Source organism: Myxocyprinus asiaticus, chromosome 29 (genome assembly GCF_019703515.2).
Source record: "Myxocyprinus asiaticus isolate MX2 ecotype Aquarium Trade chromosome 29, UBuf_Myxa_2, whole genome shotgun sequence".
In the NCBI taxonomy this organism is placed as follows: domain Eukaryota; kingdom Metazoa; phylum Chordata; class Actinopteri; order Cypriniformes; family Catostomidae; genus Myxocyprinus; species Myxocyprinus asiaticus.
In genome coordinates this window covers 11,900,614-11,919,558 of record NC_059372.1, presented here as the reverse complement: position 1 = coordinate 11,919,558, position 18,945 = coordinate 11,900,614, and the positions used below count along the sequence as shown (strand labels likewise).

At 38.1% G+C, this 18,945-nt stretch overlaps 1 protein-coding gene and 1 long non-coding RNA gene across 2 annotated transcripts; one reads left to right on the top strand and one right to left on the bottom strand.

The window, feature by feature from the left end:
* The first annotated feature begins 1,081 nt into the window (after positions 1 to 1,081).
* LOC127420256 (ganglioside-induced differentiation-associated protein 1-like 1) lies at positions 1,082 to 18,040 on the top strand. The gene is made up of 6 exons (XM_051662338.1): positions 1,082 to 1,281; positions 4,658 to 4,850; positions 11,906 to 12,079; positions 12,691 to 12,785; positions 13,301 to 13,415; positions 14,270 to 18,040. The coding sequence occupies exons 1-6, from the start codon at positions 1,102 to 1,104 to the stop codon at positions 14,611 to 14,613; spliced, it is 1,101 nt and encodes a 366-aa protein (XP_051518298.1). The 5' UTR covers positions 1,082 to 1,101; the 3' UTR covers positions 14,614 to 18,040.
* On the bottom strand, positions 7,181 to 18,323 carry LOC127420257 (uncharacterized). The gene is made up of 3 exons (XR_007893782.1): positions 18,035 to 18,323; positions 13,291 to 13,387; positions 7,181 to 9,288 (listed from the first exon to the last, which is right to left on the bottom strand). It is a non-coding gene; the product is annotated as an uncharacterized LOC127420257 (long non-coding RNA).
* Positions 18,324 to 18,945: the final 622 nt, after the last annotated feature.

Here is an 18,945-nt window from a genome sequence, read left to right as displayed (position 1 = left end):
TAGATAGATAGATAGATAGATAGATAGATAGATAGATAGATAGAACGATAGACAGACAGAGAGATGATAGATAGATAGTCAGACAGACAGACGATGATGATAGATAGATAGATAGATAGACAGACAGACAGACAGATGATAGATAGATAGATAGATAGAACGATAGACAGCCAGAGAGATGATAGATAGATAGTCAGACAGACAGACAGACAGACGATGATGATAGATAGATAGATAGATAGATAGATAGATAGATAGATAGATAGATAGATAGATAGATAGATAGATAGATAGATAGATAGATAGATCTTCTCTATGGTAAAATGACCTGGCTCTCTTGGAATAAGTGGAGTGACTGTTGAACAGAGGCCAGCTTCCACTCGTTGGCACTGAATAGTTATCCATGCTGATAATGCTGACAGTGGAGAAACGTCCAGAAATCACACAAGAGAAAATGAATGGAGAGAAATGCGCCCTCTGCTGGGTCAAAGTTAATATTGCGTTTTTGCCCTGTTACAGTAATATTCGCATGATCCTTATCAAATAAACAGACATAACATGCCATAACATTCAAGATGACAGATCATAATTTGCTTATTAAACATGCTTTTAACATCACTGTATTATGCCGACTTATGAATAAGCGATACAATATCAGAGATTACAGGCCCTAACATAAACAGACACTGAAAAAACTATACACTGAAAATAAAATGCGATACATAGGCATATATAAAACAAAGCAGTTTGATTGTTAATAGGCTACTTTTAGGGCGTCTGCACTGACTGTGACCTTTCTTCAGATGCCCCCCACGGAGCGAGGACGGATGCAAAAAGAAAGACCCTTTGTCCACTGCGCCCCTGCGTTTTTTAGACGCCTTTTCTTGATAAATATAACTGCAACTGTTAAACACGCTTTCTTAGGGCAAGGACGCGTTCGGTGTGAACGGCCCTAAAGGAGCAGTTCGCGCGGGAGGATGATGCCCCTGTTCGTGGTGCTGAAATCCCCCCCGCGTGCTGCCTCTCTCCACCTCCCCCTCCCTCTCTCTCCCTCTCTCCCTCTCTCTCTGATACCCTTTCACACGCACAAAATCCTCTGTCATGGCGTCTTCCAATAATGTTAATCCCACCAACTGTAGCTGGTGGCCCATATCAGCCATGGACGAAGATGGCAAAATCACAGATGGAGAGGAAAGCCACGAGCCCACGATAGAACACAAGCCATACTCCAAAGACAGGCTCGTTCTGTACCACTGGACTCAGTCCTTCAGCTCTCAAAAGGTAAAAAACAACACAGCTTGAAAATGGTGGAGCTCTTAAAGAATGTGTACTACCCTATGCAGTGGGACAGGAGAGTTTAAATGTCAAACTAATAATTGTGCGCTTTCTGTGAATGGTTATGCATTTCATTGGCCGACCTGTGTATTCTATTGTGTCCTTTATACAGACATTACGAAACCTCAGAAGAAGGTGGAATATGTTTTACTTCACTAGCTCAAAGTAAACAGTATCTGTTAAATGCATAGTAAACAGCAATGTTTTTCATTTGGCAAAAATGCTAATATACAGCAGGTTTGATCGCTTATAGCCTTCGTTATAGCTTTGGAGGATGGCACTCTAAATTATTCAATAAGATGAATAATGAATAATAATGAAATGTATTCACCTGTCAATTGTTTCGTGCAAATTTGAGCCAGGTGTGATGCTTATTCTTATTGTGCAAGAGAAACTACTCTCTATGGTGCTCATCATGTCTGCTGTTGGTAGTTGCTTGCTTTGAATGAATGTCACGGTTTATCACAGGCTAAATCTGACACCTCACAACACTATTATATTGACCAGAACATTCGTTTAAGTATGCTGATCACAGTAGTTACAGACTCGTATGGAAAGCTGAGAAAATGAAAAGAAAAAAAGAAGAAGAAGAAAAAAATCAATGGCCTGCCAAAATCCACCTCTTAATCTTCAAGACTGAGAAATCGAGTTAAATATGGCTCTGCACCACTGAATGATTTTTTGGTAACACTTTACAATAAGGTTCCAATAGTTAACATGAACTAACAATGAACAATACTTTTACAGCATTTATTAGTCATGGTTTTTAAAATTAACATTAGTTAATGTACATGAACTAACAAAGAACAATTGTATTTTTATTAAATAACATGAACAAAGATTAATAAATGCTGTAAAAAATATATATTGATAGTTCATGGTACCTAATGCATTAACTAATGTTGACGATTGGAACCTTATTGTAAAGTGTTACCGCTTTTTCTTTATGCACAGTAGTTTTCTGTCTAATCTTTTTATTGAAATATCAACTGGAGAACATTTAGTTGACTTCAAAACAACCATTGGTGTTGCTGACCTTTTAAATATTTGATGAGGAATTTTTGTTTATTTAAAGTTCGGATAACATCCTGTCTGAGTCTCATATTCTGGCTCAAACACAGACATTGCACAACTGATGTAAAATGCTTCATTAGATGTGTCCATTGGCTTTAAATCACCTCCAGTGGCCTCACAGTTAAACTTGAATGCAGCTTGACATTCATTAGCCATTCCTCAAGATTGATGCTTTTGTCACTTTTCAGTCAGAGTTGCCTTATCTTGATCGTCTAATCTGGATTTGTGATGTGATGTAGGATTGTATCTTTTCAATCGTGCATTAAACAGGATCAGCTGTGTTCCTGTTGTATATCTCGTAAGACTTTAAAGTAAATGGACTTTTAGTTATTTTCACTTTAAATAACTGTCTTAAAACAGATAAACACATTGCATTCTTCATCTTAAAGAGATAGTTCACCCCAAAATTAAAATAATTTCATCATCACTCACCCTCATGCCATTCCAGATGTGTATGGCTTTCTTCTGCTGAAAACAAAAGAAGATTTTTAGAAGAATATTTCAGCTCTGAAGGTCGTCACAATGCAAGTGAATGTTGGCCAGAACTTTGAAGGTCCAAAAAGCACATAAAGGCAGCATAAAAGTAATCTGACTCCAGTGGTTAAATCTGTATCTTATGAAGCGATATGACAGGTGTTGGTGAGAAACAGATCAATATTTAAGACATTTTTTACAATACACCTCCACTTTCAATATCACATTTTTCTTCTTTTGTTTTTGGCGATTCATATTCTTTGTGCATATCGCCACCTACTGGGCAGAGAGGAGAATTTATAGTAAAAAAGGACTTAAATGTTGATCTGTTTCTCAACTTTACCTATCATATCTCTTCTGATACGGATTTAACCTCTGGAGTCTTATGGATTACTTTTATGCTGCTTTTATGTGCTTTTTGGAGCTTAACATTTTTAGTACCCATTCACTTGCATCGTATGGACCTACAGAGCTGAAATGTTCTTCTAAAAATCTTTGTTTGTGTTCTGCAGAAGAAAGAAAGTCATACACATCTGGAATGGCATGAGGGTGATTTTCATTTTTTGGGTGAACGATCCCTTTAATGCCATAGTTTTGGAGCTCAGTTTAAAAAAATATGTGGGCACCGCATGCATTAGACAGGGCTTTTTCACATACAGTACTGCAATGTTTTATTTATATTTACCATATCTATTGTACAGTTACTTTAGGGGTCACTTTTGCTGCTTGATAGTGAATTTATGAACTATATACAAACAGGCTTTTAAAACCTTGCAAGCCTTTTAGGCCTTATAAAGTTCTTCTTCCTTTTGCCTGTCACATTGGTTATTACAGTTTAGAACCAAATACTGAACAAGAATAAAAACTAAAGTTATCAGACCTACAGAACATATGATAAGCCAAAAAAAAAAAAAAAATAGTACAAAGTATACTTTGTGGTTTGGTGTGTAGAGAGCTGAAATGTTTAGGTTGCTTAAAGGTATAGCTCATCCAATTGTGAAAATTCTGATATTATTACTCTTATGTTATTCCAAACCATATGACTTTTTTTCTTGTTCTGTGGAACACAAAAGTAGATGTTAGGCAGAATGAGGCCTCAGTCACCATTTATTTTAATTGAATGCAAAAAGATGCAGTAAAAGTGAATGGTGACTGAGGCTTTTAGTCCCTAACATTCTCCATTTTGTGTTCCACGGAAGAAAGAAAATGAGTGAAATTTCAGTATATAATGACTGAATTTTCACTTCTGGGTGAACTATCCTTTTAAGAGGATGTAATATACATTTCCTCTTTGACCTTTGGGGATGGTGGAACTGAGACCTTTCTTAAAAGACTTATCATTCCATATATACAAACTATCCACAGAACTGTAGACTTAAGTTTCAAGCTTTACATGGGATGTTCAGATTCATTTGTTGCCCATAATCACTTAGATTTGAAATCTCTCAGAACATTCCCTCTAATTTACCTATTTACATTTATGCATTTGGCAGATGCTTTCATCCAAAGCAACTTACAGTGCCCTTATTACAGGGACAATCCCCCTGGAGCAACCTGGAGTTAAGTGCCTTGCTCAAGGACACAATGGTGGTGGCTGTGGGGATTGAACCAACAACCTTTTGCTTACCAGTTCAGTGCTTTAGTTCACTATGCCACCACCACTCCTATTAATATTAGCACTGCATTTTGGGTCCACCGAAAGCATTTTCTCAGTCAGTGAATGGCGAGGCACTGCAACACTGTGATGTCATCTTATGTGTGTTTTGTCTGGCAGGTACGTCTGGTAATCAATGAGAAAGGGCTACTGTGTGAGGAACGTGATGTCAGTATGCCTCTCACTGAGCACAAGGAGCCTTGGTTCATGAGGCTTAACCTAGGAGAGGAAGTGCCAGTTTTCATCCATGGAGACACTATCGTCAGCGACTACAACCAAATCATTGATTACATAGAGACCAACTTTGTCGGAGGTATGGCTGACAGTAAAATTATCAGCGACTTATGATTAGGTCCGGATAGGATCTGCAGACATTTTCCAAAATTTTACGCTGACTGAACGCACTGTGTATTCGATAACAATAGGTAGAAAGTTTTGCTGATAAAATTGGTCTTGCTGAAATTCGAATCACTGCCCCCAGTGGCCGAAGCTGGAAGTGTTGTTGAACATATGGGCATATGTGAGCTCCAGGTTTCAGGTGAAATGTTCACAGAGTGGCGATAACAGCTAGTATTCTGAGTTCTAATTGATGAAATACAGTCAAAAGGAATGCGTAATTTATAGGGCTGTGAATCGATTACACATTTTTAACTAATAAATTGCACAGTTTTCTGTAATTAATCACGATAAAAAAAAATACATAGTATTGTGGCAGATCTCTTGCTCTCAACTGATGGAGGAAGCAGGAGCCGGGTAAACATAAGACATTTATTTTACACACACTTTTCAGTCACACATAACAGTGTGCTTTTCAGCACCACATAAATACATGCACTGCTTTCAGCAGTCATCTTACACACATTGACACACACACACACACACACACACACACACACACAAACAGCTTTGTGCGTTTCTCTCTTTCTCTGACTGTGGCTCTGGCTCCTCTTTATCTCTCTCCCGGCTGATTGCGATAATTCTCCACCAGCCATCCATCCTTATCGCTCGGCCACACCCTGCTCGCACAAATATATAATAAAATATATTTACTTAATACTTTGTCTCAAAGAGCTTGCAAGAAATTAGTCATCACTAATTTTAATTATTTAAATATGTACATGTTAATATGTTCAGCTTTTTTGTGGATAGAGCTAATTACACACATATTTTTAAATTGTTTTGCTTTTGACACTGGTTCAGATGACAGTGAGTGAGTGATTTCAGGGAATGTAAAGCGATAAGTCAGCTTGCCCGTATCTCTCCCACACCTGGCTCATCACTTGTGGGGGAAGTCTCCATTCTCCATACAGTAAATTCACTGCTGTGTTTATTATGCCTGGGACATGCATTGCATGTAATAAATGGGGGCAGTGGTGGCTCAGTGGTTAAGGCTCTGGGTTACTGATCAGAAGGTTGGGGGTTCAAGCCCCAGCACCACCAAGATGCCACTGTTGGGCCCTTGACCCTATCTGCTCCAGGGGTGCCATATCATGGCTGACCCTGTGCTCTGACCCCAGCTTAGCTGGGATATGTGGGGAAAAAAAAAGAATTTCACTGTATATGTGCAAATGTGTGATAAATCAACAAAAATATTAAAATTAATAAATAAGCATACACTTATGCACATCCTAGAAACTGATTGTGTTTCTAGGATGTACATGCTTATTTATTAATTTTAATTTCAGTTGAGTCAAGCATGTGCCTCCTTGCACATTATATGCAAATATTAGCCACAGGAAGTGGGAAAAATATTAGTGAAGTTTCAGGTCACTGCATTTATTGCATGAAATTTATAAGCAATAGTATGCTCTTAAAGGCAGTTCCGCTTAAAAGGGCACCTGCAGCCCCCGTACTGTACACATAAGTGCTCTTCACCCTAACCCCAACCTTAAACCTAACCGCCAGTGGAGTAAAAATTTAATTTTAGAGTGAAAATGCAACCTCCGAATCGCAATCTCCATTGTTTATGTGAGCAGGATTACTAACTGGTCCCCACAGGACCAGAACCTGTCTTTCAGCGATTGCAGTGCACTATCAGCAGTGCTTGACGGAAATGTATTAATACTTAAATTGACGCAAAAAATGACTGTTGAAGGATGCCGCTTGTCAGTAATTCAGCTGAATTGAGTCGATTTCAGGGTACATGAACTTTTGGAAGCAACATGTCAATATCCTGTGTGATCATGTTGTTTTTCTGTGCTGATTGTGGGGAAAATCTGCAAAATTGTGCATAATATATTTAAATATGGTAAAATGTGTTCAGTGGAACTGAGATTACTATGCTGTAGCTGAAAACATTGTGCAATTAGGCAACAATATTTACATTTTACCTAAATAATTTTACCTTTTACTTTTTATTTAAAACTCCTTTAGAATTCAATTATTATGAGGGTAAAGACATAAACACACAAGGGATGAATAATATTGTGTGAATAATTGGTATTCAAATTCAGGTGAAATCAGTGGAGCTTTCTGTAGAATTCTGCCAGCAAAGATTCCATGCAGTCCTACACAAAACTATAGAAAGATGCCTTGTTTAGCCACTGAGTTAAGATTCTGACTGTCAGTGTGGTAATTAGCTGTCTAAATAAGTAACATGACCTAAAACCATTCCCTTTGTAAAAATGCCTGACTGATCACAGTTTGTGCTCAAAGCGAACAGCAGAGCAATTAAAACTCTATCTTACTCTTTCTTCCATTTGTTTCGCCCCTAGCCTTATGTATGCAATACAAGCACTAAATCACCACTGTTGTACTCTACTATATCATCTCTCACACAATTGCTGTCATTTTGAATGTCCTCACAGTTTGAGTGTGGGAGGTGGAATGTTTTCACAGATTTTTTGAAGCTCTTTTTTGAGCCAAGCTCACTCACTCAAGTGAAAAGAGATCAGTGTTTCTCAGTGGTCTTAAAGAGCTAACGGAGACTGCTCTTGACACCAAAATATTTAAAAAGGTTTTAGATGAAGTAGTAAGATATATGATGCATTTATTTTAAATAAACTAAGGCAGAATTCTTTTAGATAACTTTAAATGCACAAAGAAACACAAAGCATAAACACTATGTAGACAGATTTACTTTAAAGGAATATTCCGGGTTCATTACAAGTTAAGCTCAATCGACAGCATTTGAGGCATAATGCTGATTACCACAAACATTTATTTCGACTTGTTCCTCTTTTACTTATAAAAAAAAAAAGAAAAAAAAAAAGAAGCTAAAATCTGGGTTACAGTGAGGCACTTACAATGGAAGTGAAGAGGCCAATCCATTTACGTTAAAATACTCACTGTTTCAGGGCGTAACTCCACAAAAGGTAAACAATATAATTTTAGTCCAATAAATCCATTTCTGTGTAAAGTTATATCCAATTTTACAACTTTGTTTAACCCAAAATGAGAATTCTGACTTCATTTATACACTCTCATGTTGTGCTAAAACCGTAGAAAACAAAAGGAGATGTTAGGGACTGACAGCCTTTTCAGTCACCATTCAGTTTTATTCTATGTACAAAAGATACAATGAAAGTAAGTCTTTACTGGTTTGAAACAAGTACATGATGAGTACATGATGACAGAATTTTCATTTTTGGATGAACTTTATCTTTAATGTCCTGCAGTGCAAGTTGTGAAAATGCTTGCTCACACTTGTGCTGGATGCTATTATGTTGGCCAACTTGACTTGCAATAGCTGTCCACGGTTTTAATTTGTAATTAGACTTGAATGGATGGGACAAAAACCCAGCATAATAAACTTTTGAGACAACAAACTCTAACGCTGTGATACTATGACTGTACTGCAGTGTTACTCTAGCAGTCATTCAGAGTTATGTGTGTACCTTGGAGGTATGGGCAAGTTTGCTTGAATAATGGAAAAACCATTTTGGATCCTGCAATTGTAGGATGAATTGATCCTCCACAGATAGCCTGGAGAGATGCAGGTCAGCCTTTGGCCCAGGAACTGATTAATCAGCATGTTGGAGGTCATCCAGGTGCAGCCCTGCACTCTCTCTGCCCTAGTAGCAATAGTGTCAGGCACATTATTACTAGGCATGACAGCTTTATCTCAGTGTAACAGTTCAGGAAAGGAGGATGCGGGAACCGAATGAACAATCAACAAGACTTTAATTATACAACATCAAACTGAAAACACAGCAACATAAAACACACACACGCAGAGCGGCCACGTGCGTGTCTCTCTCTCTCTCTTCCCCGGCTCTTCCCTTTGCTCCCTCCCGCTGATTAAGCAACTCACGCCCCCCTCCTCGTCACACTCCTCCACCGCCCGATTCAGGCCGAGGCGCAATCCGGACTGGCTTACCCCCCCACCCCCAATCTCTGGAGGGGAGACGCTGCCTTTCTGGCTGTTCCGCCACCCGATGGTCCTCCCCGCCTCCTGAGAATCTGAGAGAGACCAGAGGAGGGAGGGGGAGAGAGAAAGAGCGAGTGGGGGAAGAGAGAAAGAGCAAGTCCCCTGGTGGACGGCAGCAGTTTCTCTGCCTCCCGGCAGACGGCAGCGGGTCCTTCATCCCCTGGTGGACAGCAATGGCTCCTCTGCTTCCTGGCGGATGGCAGCAACTCCTCCGTCCCTTGGTGGACGGCAACTACTGCTCCTCGGTCTCTTGGTGGACGGCAACTACTGCTCCTCGGTCTCCTGGCGGATGGCAGTGGCGAGTTCTCCCAGAGAGCGTGCCCTTCCTCCTTTCCTGGGTTTCAGCACCAGTGTAACAGTTCAGGAAAGGAGGATGCTGGAACTGAATTAACAATCAACAAGACTTTAATTAGACAGAACTTCAAACTGAAAACACAGCAACATAAACACACACACACACACACACAGAGTGGCCGAGTGTGTCTCTCTCTCTCTGTGGCATCCCCGGCTCTTCCCTTATCTCCCTCCCGCTGATTAGGCAACTCAGCACCGGGTGTGCATCCTCACAGCCCGGCCACACCCTCCTCATTATCACACTCACTTTGTCACTTTTCTTGTAATGAATCTAGTAAGTTTTGACAATTTAATTTCCTGTGTCTTGATTATATTTTCACTTTATATCACCACATTTTTCCATTTCTTTTTCAATGAATAGTTAAAGGGATAGTTCACTCCAAAATAAAAAAATCAGTCATCATTTACTTACCCTCACGTAGTTCCAAACCAATATTACCTTTTTTCTTCCGTGAACACAAAAGAAGATGCTAGGCAAATGTTAGGCAAAAACTTGCTTTTGGCACCACTCTGTAGACATTTCACCCAGAAACTGGAGCTAACATGTGCCCATACATTCATCAACACTTCAAGCTTCAGCCTCTGGGGCAGTGATTTGAATTTCCATAAGACCAGACCAGTTTCAGCAGCAAAACTTTCTACCTATTGTCGCCGGATACACAGTGCCATCAATCTGCAACATCAACTTTGCTTTTCTATTTTATCACGAATACAATAAATGGACATCCTACTCATTTGATGTACTCTTTTTTTTTTTTTATAATATGCTGCAGGGAAGAATGGATATTTGGTTATCAGAGGATGCTATAGAGCCTTGCTTATTTGCAGGAAGTTTTTGTTGGAAAGCAGCAGCTTCCTTCAGGTGTCCTGCCATGGACACCATGCCTGTTTAATGTTTTTCTTATAGTAGACTCATGAACAGAGATGTTAACCAGTTCCATTAATTCTTTCAAGTCTTTAGCTGTCACTTTAGGGTTCCTTTTTCACCTTATTGAGCATTCTACGGTGTGCTCTTTGAGTCATCTTGCCTGGATGGCTACCTCTAGGGAGAGTAGCCACAATACTAAATTGTCTCCATTTATAGGCAATTTGTCTAACTGTGGTTAGCTGAATATCTAATCTCTTCGAGATAACTTTGTAACCCTTTCCAGCTTATGCATAGAAACAGTTCTTGATTGTAGGTCTTTTGAGATCTCTTTTTTGTGAGGCATGGTCCACGTCAGCAGATGCTTCTTGTGAATAGCAAACTCAAAATGTTTGAGTGCTTTTTATAAGTCAAATTAGCTCTAAAGCACACCTTCAATCTCGTTTCATTAACTGGATGCCAGGTTTGCCAACTCCTGATTTTTTCCAACCTACACTGTGAATGTTTGAATGATGTGTTCAATATGTACAAGAACAATACAATAATTTGTGGGTTATTAGTTAAAACAGATTGTACACATGAGCCAAAACATTATGACCAATTACAGGTGAAGTGAATAATGTTGATCATGTCCTAACAAAGCCACATTTCAAGGTCTGGGTAGATTAGATGGTAAGCGAACAATCAGTTCTCATAGTGAACGTATTGAATGCAGGAGAAATAGGCAGGAGTCAAGACCTGAGCAACTTTGACAAGGGCCAGATTGTTATGGCCAGACGACTAGGTCAGAGCATCTCTGAAATGGCAAGGCTTGTGTGGTGCTCCCGGTCAGCAGTGGTGAGTACCTACCGACAGTGGTCCGAGGAGGGACAAACCAAAAAACCGACAGAAGGTCTACTGTTGCACAAATCACAGAAAATTTTAATGATGGTTATGGGAGGAATGAGTCACAATACACAGTGCATTTCACCCTGCTGTGTATGGAGCTTCGTAGCCGCAGACTGGTTAGAGTGCCAATGATGACCCCTGTCCAACGTCGAAAGCACCAACAATGAGCACGCGAGTGTCGGAACTGGACCTTGGAGCAGTGAAGAAGGTAGCCTGGTCCAATGAGTCCCGTTTTCTTTGACATTATGTGTATGGCCATGTACGTGTGTTCTGTTTACCTGAAGAAGTGATGGCACACGGATGCACTGTGGGAAGACGACAAGCCTGTGGAGGGAGTGTGATGCTCTGGGCAATGTTCTGCTGGGAAAACCTGGGTCCAGCCATTCATGTGGACGTCAATTTGACACGTGCCATGTACCTAAACATCGTTGCAGACCAGGTACACCCTTTCTTAGCAGTGGTATTCCCTGATGGCAGTGGCCTCTTTCAGCAGGATAATGCGCCCTGCCACACTGAAGACATTGTTCAGGAATGGTTTGAGGAACATGATGAAGAGTTCAAGGTGTTGCCCTGGCCTCCAAATCCAATTGACCATCTGTGGGATGTGCTGGACCAACAAGTCTGATCCACGGTGGCTCCACCTCGCAATTTACAGGACTTGAAGTTCTGCTGCTAATGTCTTGGTGCCAGATACCACAGGACACCTTCAGGGGTCTTGTAGAGTCCATGCCTTGGCAGGTCAGTGCTGTTTTGGTGGCACATGGAGGACCAACAGCAGGTGGCCATAATGTTTTGGCTCATCAGTGTAAATGCAGGTAATTCCAAAGGATTCACATAGTTTTTCTTGCCACTGTATATTAAAATAGATATAAAATACTGTATTTTATTTCAGACACAGTAGCCCAGCTGATTCCTGATGAAGGCACTCCCATGCATGCAAGGGTAAAGCAGTACCAGGAATTGCTGGATGGGTTGCCCATGGATGCTTACACACATGGATGCATCCTCCATCCTGAACTAACGATTGACTCCATGATCCCAAAGTATGCCACTGCAGAAATACGTAGTAAGTGAAGCCACAATGCAGTACTCTCTGACTCTGAATAACCATTTTTTCAAAAAGAGATGAATTCAATATACAGTGGGGTCCAAAAATATGAGATCACATTGAAAAACTGGGATTCAAAATTATGAAGTACGTAGATAGTTCAGACAGACAGACAGGCAGACAGGCAGACGACCGATGTAAAATGATCTGCCAGTCCAGTGTAAATCAAGCCAATGAGTTGATCCAGCCACAGTATTGTAGTAGAATAAATGATGTCATGGAAATCCGGCATAATTGCAAATAAATCTATTTTATGGTTTATAACTTGGACGGAGTCCCTCTTATAGGTGCTGTTTATCAAAGTCACTGCTTTGATGTTATGTGTAAAATCTTATTAAACTCCTTAATTAGTTGTCAAGGGCATTAAAACTAGAAAATAGTGCCTGCTCATGCTGTGCGGTCCACAGCGCACACCCCACAATATTAAATATACATAATTTATCATGAAGGAACTTACAAGGCAATAGCCAGATAACGTCACAGATTTCTGGGTATTTTACAATGTGATTATGGAATGCAGATGAAAGCTCTTTTACTGAAGTAGTCAATTTGGTCTATGTTTCTCTCAGGACATTTGGCCAATGCGGCTTCTGAACTGATGAAACTGGATCATGAGGAGCCCCAACTGACAGAACCATACCTCTCCAAGCAAAAAAAGCTTATGGTAAGACAGCAGTAAATGCTTTACTGCACTAATGGTACATTACTGATGCAGTGTATTGCCCATTGTACTACCAGCATTGATTAAAGGCATGACAAGGTCAATTTTGGTAATATTGCTTATAAAGTATGTTTGGAGAATAAGCTTATATTTTGAGGAGTAGTTTGATTGCAAGAAAATTCTGTCATCATCTACTCACCCTCACATTGCTTCAAACCAATATGACTTTTTCTTTCGTGAAACACAAAAGGAAATGTTAGAATGTTAGCCTTAGTCACCATTCACTTTCATTGCATATTTTTTCCAAACAATAAAAGTGAACGGTGACTAAGGGATAATATTCTATCTATAATCTCCATTTGTGTTCCACAGAAGAAAGTAAGTCTTATGGGTTTGGGACAATGTAAGGGTGACGTAATTATGACAGCATTTTCATTCTTGGTTGATCTGTCTCTTTCAGTCATGTTTGTATTTGAAAATGAAATGTGAGCGTCTTTTGAATACTTACATGTTTGTAGGCAAAGATCCTGGACCACGACAATGTGAACTACCTGACGAAAATCCTCGGTGAGCTGGCCATGGTACTAGACCAAGTAGAGGCAGAGCTGGAAAAAAGAAAGCTGGAATATCAAGGTATGTTTTTTTTGTTGTTGTTGTTGTTTTTTATTGAAATAAAGTAAAATACAATCATGAATTCTAAATTCTTGCAAGGTAATTCTTGCAAATCAGTCATTAGAGGGTGTTTCTTCAACTTTGGGCATTTTTAGCACTGTAAATTTCTAGAAAGTAGTCTCAAAAAAACATTTTAATATAAAACATTTTTCAAACTGTCATTCGTTACTATATTTAATTAGTCTGCTAACAATGTCCATAAGTGTATGTACATGCATCACAGGAGATTTATGTCATTTTTTGTCATTTTCCCTGAAAGTCAAAGCAATTCTAACAACATCTCAAATTCTGTGATGTGTTTAATATAATTCTGTGGTGAATATGACATTTATCTTTTACATTTTTGAACATTTAAATACAGTTTAATATTTTCACACTTTTTGCATAATTTGTCAAAATTACGTTTTGATCGGAAATGACGCCCAATAATAATATTCTGCTCACGAGTGATTTCTACCTTGATTTTTCCATTTTCTTTTCAAGCATGCTATTACTCTTCATCAACTTGGTTAACAAGTGCACTAATTAAAACAGATTTTAATTTGAAAATAACCCAAAATAAATTAAGGCATAGTAAAATTTGTCAAAGTCAGTTTTTAATGTGACCTTCTTATAACAAAAAGAAAACATTTGAAATCTGTTACAAAAATCAACCCCTCAGACATGAAATCACCAAACTTCCAAACACCCAAGAATTCACATTTCTTAGTTTTGGTGTAATTGTTGTTGTTCTGATTTTATACAATGTTTAAAATATTAAAAGCTAAAATATTAGCTAACTTCTGTTTCTGGTCTTGTCTTTTCTGTCTACACAGGTCAAAAGTGTGAATTATGGCTTTGTGGACCTAATTTTACACTAGCTGATATTTGTCTTGGAGCCACATTGCACAGGCTAAAGTTTTTGGGACTCTCAAAGAAATACTGGGAGGACGGGAGCCGGCCATACATCCAGTCCTTTTTTGAGAATGTGCAGAAGCGCTATGCTTTCCGTAAGGTGTTGGGGGACATCCACACGACCCTCCTATCTGCAGTTCTACCTAATGCATTCCGAATGGTAAAAAAGAAGCCACCATCCTTCTTTGGGGCATCCTTCTTAATGGGGTCTCTTGGGGGGATGGGCTATTTTGCCTATTGGTTTTTAAAAAAGAAATACATGTAGTGAATGTGCTCTTGTAGTGTTTTGTGTCTGTGTATCTGTGTGACATTCAAACTTTTCGGTAACACTGTTTTACAAGAGCAGGAAAACAAGAAAACATACAGAGATAAACTCTTTACTTATTTGGGTGAATGAATAAATAAATATATAATAAGAACATTCCAAGACTAGGAATTCTTCTAAACAGCACCTTCTCTGGTAATCAATTCTATTTACCACTCGGTTTACTGATTTAATAGTCTGCTCACATTAGGGTTGCACACAGTCAAACAATATTCCGTTAAAATTATAAACACTACACATTCTACAATATTGGACACCTGTTGTACAATTTGATTAAATGGTATAGCTCAACAGCTAAGTAAACTTCAAGTCCATTATAAACTTAAAGCCCAAAAATATGGTACAGTTGAAGTCAGAAATTTACATACACCTTAGCCAAATACATTTAAACTCAGTTTTTCACAATTCCTGACATTTAATCGTAGAAAACATTGCCTGTCTTAGGTTAGTTAGGATCACTACTTTATTTTAAAAATGTGAAATGTCAGAATAATACTAGAGAGAATGATTTATTTCAGCTTTTATTTCTTTCATCACATTCCCAGTGGGTCAGAAGTTTACATACACTTTGTTAGTATTTGGTAGCATTGCCTTTAGATTATTTAACTTGGGTTAGATATTTTGGGTAGCCTTCCACAAGCTTTCACAATAAGTTGCTGGAGTTTTGGCCCATTCCTCCAGACGGAACTGGTGTAACTGAGTCAGGTTTGTAGGCCTCCTTGCTCGCAAACACTTTTTCAGTTCTGCCCACAAATTTTCTATCTGATTGAGGTCAGGGCTTTGTGATGGCCTCTCCAATATCTTGACTTTGTTGTCCTTAAGCCATTTGCCACAACTTTGGAGGTATGCTTGGGGTCATTGTCCATTTGGAAGACACATTTGCGACCGAGCTTTAACTTCCTGGCTGATGTCTTGAGATGTTGCTTCAATATATCCACATAATTTTCCTTCCTCATGATGCCATCTATTTTGTGAAGTGCACCAGTCCCTCCTGCAGCAAAGCACTCCCACAACATGATGCTGCCACCTCCATGCTTCACGGTTGGGATGGTGTTCTTCAGCTTGCAAGCCTCACCCTTTTTCCTCCAAACATAACGATGGTCATTATGGCCAAACAGTTCAATTTTTGTTTCATCAGACCAGAGGACATTTCTCCAAATAGTAAGATATTTTTCCCCAGTTGCACTTGCAAACTGTAGTCTGGCTTATTTATGGTGGTTTTGGAGCAGTGGATTCTTCCTTGCTGAGCAGCATTTCAGGTTATGTCAATTAAGGACTCGTTTTACTGTGGATATAGATACTTGTCTACCTGTTTCCTCCAGCATCTTCACAAGATCCTTTGCTGTTGTTCTGGGATTGATTTGCACTTTTCGCACCAAACTACATTCATCTCTAGGAGACAGAATGTGTCTTCTTCCTGAGTGGTATGATGGCTGCGTGGTCCCACGGTGTTTAAACTTGTGTACTATTGTTTCTACAGATGAACGTGGTACCTTCAGGCATTTGGAAATTGCTCCCAAGGATGAACCAAATTTGTGGAGGTCTGATTTCTTTTGATTTTCCCATGTTGTCAAGCAGAAGCACTGAGTTTGAAGGTAACCCTAGGCCTTAAAATACATCCACAGGTACACCTCCAATTCTGTACACCTCCTATCAGAAGCTAATTGTTTAATGGCTTGACATCATTTTCTGGAATTTTCCAAGCTCCTTATTAGGCAGTTAACTTAGTGTATGTAAACTACTGACTCACTGGAATTGTGATATAGTCAATCAAAAGTGAAACAATCTGTCTGCAAAAAATTGTTGGAAAAATACTCATGTCATGCACAAAGTAGATGTCCTAAACGACTTGCCCAAACTGTAGTTTGCTAATATTAAATCTGTGGAGTGGTTAAAAAATTAGTTTTAATGACTTTTTGTATGTAAACTTCTGATTTCAACTGTATATTAATCATCATAGTACCCTGTATTCTTATTTTAAACTTTCACCTTTTGTCTTATTTGCCATAGAAGGGTTTCTATTTAAACCCTGACATTTATGGCACACAAATGTTTTGCAAAACTCAAAATTATGACAAACCTAGTCATTTTTTTTTTTTTTTTTTTTGCCTCTTTCAAAAAGGTATGAAATCAGCATTCAGTCACACATTTTAGTGCAGTCACATAAAGCACACTGCGATTTGAAACGTTCATTAGCAGAATGCAACACATCACTGTATACATGACAACTTTCTGAATGGTCCTAACAGTTTGCTGCTGTAACAGTTGGTGAGAAGAATCAGAGCTAGCAAGCAAGGATATTTTTACAGACCTCCTATGCAGAGGTTTTAAAAAAAGACTTAATGAGCTTTTATTTTTGGAATATTACAAAAATCTTACTAAGAAAGCAAAGATTAGAGTTTCATTCAGAAATCACTGAAGAGAACAGAATGTGTTCCCTTTATACAAGACTGCCAGCCTGAGCATATACTGTCTTTTTATTTATTGTATATATATATTTTTTTTATTTCTTTATAATTGTATGCTTTTTTTATTTATATTATTATCACTAATGAAGTCCACAAAATTCTATTGAGGCACAGGTTGAATACATTTTATTTCTTGAAATGGAGATAGTGTAGAAATTGAATGACGAGTGCCAGTACTGAGTGTAAAAGATACTGGGACTTTTGTTATAAAAATCAAAAACACCACAAATTCAATCGAAAAACTAGACTCGTAATAAAAATGTAATGATTAAACTAGTGTATCCATTTTTCCCAAGCATGCCACAAGATGTAATGGGCTTATAACCAAAGACAATGACAAGGTTCAGAAGAGAAATGTTTATGCTAATTCAACTTAATCTGATTTATGAAAAACTGTGAGAAACTATGAAATGTATGATTATATGAAAGTTCTCTACCACCTCACATACAAGCCATATACAACTTTGCAGATGTATTAATACACTGATTAAATGTTATGTACTGCTGATAATTCTGCCATTTACAACACTTTTCCAGAGTACAATGTCTGAGATTAATATCTTAACATCTCTTTTGAGATGTGAGAAATGAGTTGAGAAATCTCATTTAGAAAGACACAATCTGGAATGTTTGTTATAAATTGCTAGTGGTGGTCACTGGGTCAACTTCTCTCTAAGTTACTCTAAAATGGAATGACTACGTTGGTTAAATTAACAGATGAAAAATATTATATTGATGTCTGTGGTCAGTAGACTTCACAATATTTTTTATTTTGTAATTTTTATTTTTATATATTTAAAAATATGCATTTATTTACAGTGCTCCTTAAGCTGTTTGTTCATGAGCCTTAATTTGTTCAGTTGCCATCAATTGAAATAAATGAAAATGCTTACCTTAAACTCTTTGTATGGTCTGTTGGAGCAAAAACTTGATATAGCAATTATCAGATTTTTACAATTTCAGACTCACTCTGAAAAAAAAAATGGTCTATAAAATATGTCTTTACACTTTGAGACTTAATTACAATGATATGGCATATGTAATTGGTCAGAACACATTTGGTCTTTCTTGGTTGGCTGGAATGCTGATAGCTGAAAGCAAAATACATTAAATACAATAGAGATCCTGTTCAAAATTATGCTTTCTTAAAGTGACAGTTTAACCAAAAATGTAAATGTTGTCATTTACTCACCCTCAAGATGTTCCAAGTAAATCCTAGTAGTTATATTAAAAAAATAAAATAAAAAAAAAAATAATATATATATATATATTCTTGCTAGTTTTAAGTAAGTTACCATTACTCTCTAAACCCTAAAGTTGTTATTAATAAAATAATTTAAGTGGTCCTAATTAAACAGAACTTGAAGTGTCACATTTTGAAATCATAACTCAAATATACAGTATACATTCTTTAAAATTTGGCTTTGAGTACTACTAACTCAAAATTATCAAGTACAAAATTGCAGCTGTGTGGAATACCCATAAGCCCTTGCGCTTGAATAAATTATGTATGTTAGGTCAAAACAAGGTAACTTATGTATAACTGTTATTTAAAAATGTGCATAGTTTTAATTTTGATGACTATTGTTGTTGTTTTTTGTAGCTGGTTGATAGTTGTAATTTGTGTGAAGTCACCATTAGGGTGATTAGTGTTACCTCTGGTGAACTTGGAGCCTGTTCAATTTAAATAATTAGTCTCTACTCAATGGTACTTTTCAAAAGTGCAGATTTCTGTGCACCAAGAAGTACTGAGTAGAATCCAATGTGCCATTTGGCTAACCGAGATTCCAGTCATAATTTCCCT